Source organism: Colobus angolensis, unplaced genomic scaffold, assembly GCF_000951035.1.
Source record: "Colobus angolensis palliatus isolate OR3802 unplaced genomic scaffold, Cang.pa_1.0 Scaffold61, whole genome shotgun sequence".
Taxonomy (NCBI): Eukaryota; Metazoa; Chordata; class Mammalia; order Primates; family Cercopithecidae; genus Colobus; species Colobus angolensis.
In genome coordinates this window covers 3,803,005-3,808,753 of record NW_012119710.1, presented here as the reverse complement: position 1 = coordinate 3,808,753, position 5,749 = coordinate 3,803,005, and the positions used below count along the sequence as shown (strand labels likewise).

General features: G+C 52.4%; 1 protein-coding gene across 1 annotated transcript in view; it reads right to left on the bottom strand.

Moving 5' to 3' along the window:
• Positions 1 to 4,296, bottom strand: part of F2 (coagulation factor II (thrombin)) — a 26,322-nt gene extending 22,026 nt beyond the window's left edge. Inside the window, exons 1-4 of the mRNA XM_011963321.1 lie at positions 4,161 to 4,296; positions 3,613 to 3,779; positions 2,922 to 2,946; positions 2,628 to 2,678 (exon numbers count right to left, since the gene is read on the bottom strand). Coding sequence (XP_011818711.1) covers positions 2,628 to 2,678; positions 2,922 to 2,946; positions 3,613 to 3,779; positions 4,161 to 4,239 — 322 coding nt within the window. The 5' untranslated portion in view covers positions 4,240 to 4,296. The remainder of the gene's footprint in view (positions 1 to 2,627; positions 2,679 to 2,921; positions 2,947 to 3,612; positions 3,780 to 4,160) is intronic.
• Positions 4,297 to 5,749: the final 1,453 nt, after the last annotated feature.

The window sequence follows — 5,749 nt, the reverse complement described above, 5'->3', positions numbered from 1 at the left end:
AATAGCTGGTGTGGTGGGGTGTGCCTGTAGCCCCAGCTACTTGGGAGGCTGAGGTGGGAGGATTGCTTGAGTCCGGGAGACTTAGGCTGAGCCAGGATTACACCACTGCTCTCCAGCTGGGTGACACAGCAAGACCATGTCTCAAAAAAAAAAATAAATAAAACATTTATTACCTTCTGGCTTGGGAAGCAGAAGCGCTTATTGTCTCCCATGGCATTTAAAACACTGAAGAGCCAACATTGACATGTTAATTTACAAAGCTAATCATCAATTTAGAGGAATATGGACTTGACTCAGAAGACAACTTCTGGCAACCTTTCCCTTCTTCCCAAGGAGAGGTTAAAACCTTCCCACATGAGCTCCTAAAGTGCCATAAGTATACTCTTGTACCTGTATTCTTTCCCATGTCTTTCTCATCTGTCTGAGAGGGTCTAGAGACAAGAAATCTTGTTGTGTGTTCTCAACATGCTGATATTTCTGACACAGTAAATAAAATCAAACTCCTGGCAAAGTGTATCAACCCAGACAAAGCTAAAGCCAGGCACTGGTTTTATGCATAAATGTTTCCTAGATTAATGAACCTGTACATTTTCCTTGTTTGTCTAAAAATTATCACTAAACCTACTAGAATGGCTAAAAGTTTAAAAAGCTAAGTATAAAATGCAACAAGGACTGGGTGCAGTTCTCATGTGGGGCTAGGAGGTGGGTAAAGAAGTATAAAATGGGTTTTGACTTTCACCAGCTCATTATCTAGTTGAGGAAATAAAATATATCCTGCTTTAGTAAAAGCACAGTCAGTAAGAGCTTTTAGAGTTTGAAGAATTTGCTTCCAGCTGGGAGACTTAAGCAAGCTTCAAGGAGGAGGTGGGGTTTGTTTTGCCAGAAACGATGCAGCCCATGGCACAGTTTACATGGGGAGAGTCCAAAGTACAGAGATCAGTTACCTTAAGGTCATTCCTAATGCGTCACTCCATGAAAGGCAGGGAAACTGGTCCTCACGAAAGATGAAAAGGCAGAAGAAGCAATGCAGGAAAAACAGCTAAACCAAGATGGCTCACCAGCTGGAGTTGGAGCAAAAGAAGACTGAAGATGAAGTGCACAGGATCAATGAGGTACAGAAACTCTTTTACATATGGGTGTGGCCTGCTCCAAAGAGGTATTTAAAAAGTAGGGATCCGACCAAGCACAGTGGCTCACACCTGTAATCTCACTGAGATCGCGCCACTGCACGACAGCCTGGTGACAGAGCGAGAGACTCCATCTCAAAAAAAACAAAAAACAAACAACAACAACTACAACAAAAAATGGCTGGTTGTGGTGGCTCACACCTGTAATCCCAGCACTTTGGGAGGCTGAGGTAGGCGGATCACAAAGTTGGAGTTCAAGACCAGCCTGTCCAGCATGGTGAAACCCCGTCTCTACTAAAAATACGAAAATTAGCCAGGCATGGTGAAGGGCACCTATAGTCCCAGCTACTGAGGAGGCCGAGGTAGGAAAATTGCTTGACCCTGGGAGATGGAGGTTGCAGTGAGCCCAGATCGATCTACGCCACTGCACTGCAGCCTGGGCAACAGAGTGAGACTCTGTCTCAAAAAAAAAAAAAAAAGTACGGCAGCCAGGCGCAGTGGCTCATACTTGTGTTGAGATGGGAGAATTGCCTGAGCCCAGGAGTTCAAGACCAGCCTGGGCAAAAAAGGGAGCCCCTGTCTCTTACAAATAAACAAATAAAGAGTTCCAAGTCATGGAGCCTTTTGTCGTGCTAAAGGTGCCTTCAGAACGCAGTGCAGGAGGGAGGGTGCTCCCTGAAGTCTCAGCAAAAGTGGCGACATTTGAAGCAGTCCTTGAAGGACAGGGAAGTATTCAGTGGGTGGTGATGGTTGCTCCAGAGGAAATCGACAACATATGCAAGGCCAGGTGCTAGAAACACCTTAGTGCGCCTAGGGAAGTCCGTGGTGTCGGAGCAGCCGGGGGTTTGGGTTCCCATTTGGTGCAATGACATCTAAAGCTAGAAGGGGAATGTGACATCATCAGAGCTCTGACTAGGTCGGGGCAGAGACTCGGGTCAGGCAAAGGAGAATGAAGCCTTAAACATGAATTCATGGCCAGGCGCAGTGGCTCACGTCTACACTCCCAGCACTTTGGAAGGCCAAGACAGGTGGATCACGAGGTCAGGAGTTCAAGACCAGCCTGGCCAACATGGTGAAACCCCATCTCTACTAAAAAATACAAAAATTAGCCGGGCGTGATGACAGGCACCTGTAATTCCAGCTACTTGGGAGGCTGAGGCAGAGAATTGCTTGAACCTGGAAGGCGGAGTCTGCCGTGAGCTGAGATCGTGCCACTGCACTCTAGCCTGGGCGACAGAGTGAGACTCTGTCTCCAAAAAAAAAAAAAAATTAATTAATCCATTCATTCATTCATTCATTCGTTCCTCCAACTTGAATCATCTTACTGCATGCCAGACACAGAGCCAGGTACAAAGACACTTCTTGACCCCAGGAATGGGAGCAATGTCAGACACTGGGGACCGCCTTGGCCTCCACCTGCCACACTCCAAACCCACCCCTGAGCTCTTCTCTTGGGCTCCCCTCCATGTCCTGACCCCCAGCCCCGTGTCAGTCGCTCACCTTCCAGACATGCAGCAAGCGTATCTCGAGACGTCCTCGCCGTCTCACAAGCTGGAAAAGACCCAGGTGTTTACCCTTGGGATTGGGGTATGGCCAGCATGGGCTGGAGTCAAGGGTGGATGGGATGTTGGTGAGAAACAGAGAGATGGATGGACAGATGGGAGGGACGGAGGAAGGAGTGGGGAAGGGGTGGACAGGTGGATGGCTGGGTGCAGCAGAAGATTCTCCAGGTAGAATTCTCTCACTGGGGTCCCCAGGCCTCCCTTCCTGGGGCAAATCCTTCCTGGTGCTCACCTGTGTACTTGGCCCAGAAAGCGTCCTGAAAAACAAGGGCTGGGAGTGAGGCTACGGCAGCTCCTGTTTTGTGTTTAGTAAACGTTATGTCTCCTCCTCACACTTTCCTTTACCCTGGTCACGCAGGGGGCAGGCTCTGGGGAGGTTTGTGGCAGAGTTTCCTACTTTTGTTTCCAAAAGGAGAAGAATATGAGGATAGGGGAGTTTCTCCAACACACACACCGAGACTGAACAAGACTGGGGGAGATGGGAGGAGAGGAGGCTGTGGGACCCTGGCAGAGCCCTACAGACAGGGAAGGTGACACAGAGCTCCAGGAACACTGAGTCTTGAGTCCGGGGTTTGTGGTGGCCTCCCCAGAGTCCCACCCCTCAAGGGTGGTGCTGGAGGCTGCCGCTGAGGAGGCCATGTGGACACAGAGCCCCAGGGCAGGCGGATGTCTGAAGACTGTGGAGGCCTCCCCACATCATGGAGCCACACAGGACCCCGGAACCTTGACAGAGTCCAGGCACAGGGACCCCCAGGAAAGGCTGAGGCCGCTCCTCTAGCCAGCCTCGTGAGGAGGGGCTCAGAGTTGAAATGAAGCTGTGAGCGGCGAAGGGGCTGTGGCGTTCCTCGCTTGCTTCTCTGTGGAAGTGTCTAGAGCTGGGCCCGCTCTGAGGCCCTGGAGCCGTCCGAGCAGCCCAGGCTCACCGTGGCGGTGGAGGACTCCAGAGCCTCGAAGGCCTCCTCGTAGCTGCACCTCTCCTCCACGCACTCTCGCTCCAGGTTGCCGCTGAGCAGCTCCTCCACGCCGAAGCCGCTGTTGGCTCGCCGGACCCGCTGGAGCAGCGACAGAGCTTGCTGAGGAGCCAGGAACACTGCAGTGGGGGGGTCATGGGGCAGCGGCCTCAGGAGCAGGTGGTCTTGGCCATTGCGAGGGCAGGAAACAAGCCCGCCCTCCCCTGCTGGCTTCTTAGAGGGGCTGTCTGGGCTGGTGGAAGTGCCTGGAAGGCTGCTAAATGTGGCCCCCTGTGCCCCTCCTACACTGCCCCTTGCCCCCAGCCTGCTCCCATATTGGAAGAGAGAAGCAGCCCTTCTCTTTCCAGCCCTGAGCTCCTGACTTCTTCCCCAAGCTGGCTGCCTGGGGCTGAGACCTACCTAGGGGCCAGCTCTGTGTGCTCTGTCCAGCCAGGAGACCCAGGCCCATGGGCCCACATCCCAATCCTCCAGCCTGTTCCAGGCTGCAAGCACCCCCTTACCATGCTGGCTGTGCACAAGGCTACACAGGGCAGCCAGGGCCAGGCAGCCAGGCAGCTGCAGGCCTCGGACGTGCGCCATAGTGTGTCAGCTCCTGGGTCACTGAGGAATTGTCTGTCCTGACCCCTCTGGGTTAATGTTGAACTAACATGAAGAAATCAGCGGAGAGGGTGAGGTCAGAGGGTCAGGGCCATGGGGACGGGTGGGTGGATAGTCCTCCTGTCCACCCCTGCCATCTGAGAGGACAGGTCCTCCTGGGACCAGGGATGGATGGTCTAGGAGGAGTCACAAAAAAAGGTCACTGTCACCCCCATCTCCCACCCTCCCTCTCTGAGACTTAGCCCATTCTGGCCAGTGGGGCTACGAGACTTTCCTGGAGCTCCTTCCAATCCTAACATACAGTGGTGGTTGCTTTTCATCTCTGCGTGCAACAGTTTCCTCATCTGTACAATGGGAATAATACTTTGTTGCGAGGACTAAAGGAGATTAGGAATGGAAAGCCATGGAATATTGTAAGTTCTTAATAATCAGATCTGCGCATATAGGCCAATGTGGGGGTTTGTGTAATCACGATACACAGATATCAAAAATAGAGACAAAGATAAAAGGTGTGGCCTGATGGAAGTTGCCCCTCGCCTTGGGATGCACCAGGGATAGGAACAGCCAACATTTGCACAAGCCTCTCAGCCACTGGAGGAGGGGCCCATTTCTCCCCCTTCCTGTCTGGGGTGCCTGGAGGTGTGTTTGTGTGTGGCAGCTGCCTGGGAGGAGGAGTCAGGTCCAGGGACTCTTGGGCCTTTGGTCTATCTTCTGTCACCTCCCAGGACCTGCGCCTGTCCTGGAATAGGGGCTACTCCAAATCCCTGGGTCTCCACTGCATGGCCCTCCTTCTCCCTGGCTGCCTGCCCCAGGCCAGGCCTAGCGAGGCTTCTGGTCCTACCCTGCCTTCCACCCAGCCCTGCTCCTGTCCCTCCCCCATTTCCTGTTTGTGGTACCCAAAGCAAATATTAGTCCTGGGTCTAAGTAGGGCAGAGGGACAAAGAGCAGGAACATGGGGAGGCACAAGTTCTCGCCTCGCCTCACCTGTCTTTGGGCCCAGCTGTTTGGGGTCTAGACCAGGTCATGTGTGTGAACAGGGAGTGTTGGCAGAAAAACTGGGGACCAAGACTCCCACAAACACCTTAATTCCTGGGAGGCCCATTTCTTATATATTTTCATATACATATTTTTAGGCCAGGCACAGCGGCTCACACCTGTAATCCCAGCACTTTGGGAGGCCAACAAGGCAGGATCGCTTGTGGCCAGGAGTTTGAGACCAGCCTGGGCAACATAGCAAGACCCTCATCTCTACCAAAAAAAAATTAAAAATTAGCTGGGAATGGTGGTGCATGCCTGAAGTCTGAACTACTGAGGAGGCTGAGGCAGGAGGATCACTTGAGCCCAGGAGTTCCAGGCTGCAATGAGCTATGACTGCACCACTGCACTCTAGCCTGGGTAACAGAGTAAGACCCTGTTTCTTTTACTTTCTTTTCTTTTTTCTTTCTTTTTTTTTTTTTTGAGATGGAGTCTGGCTCTGTCACCCAGGCTGGAG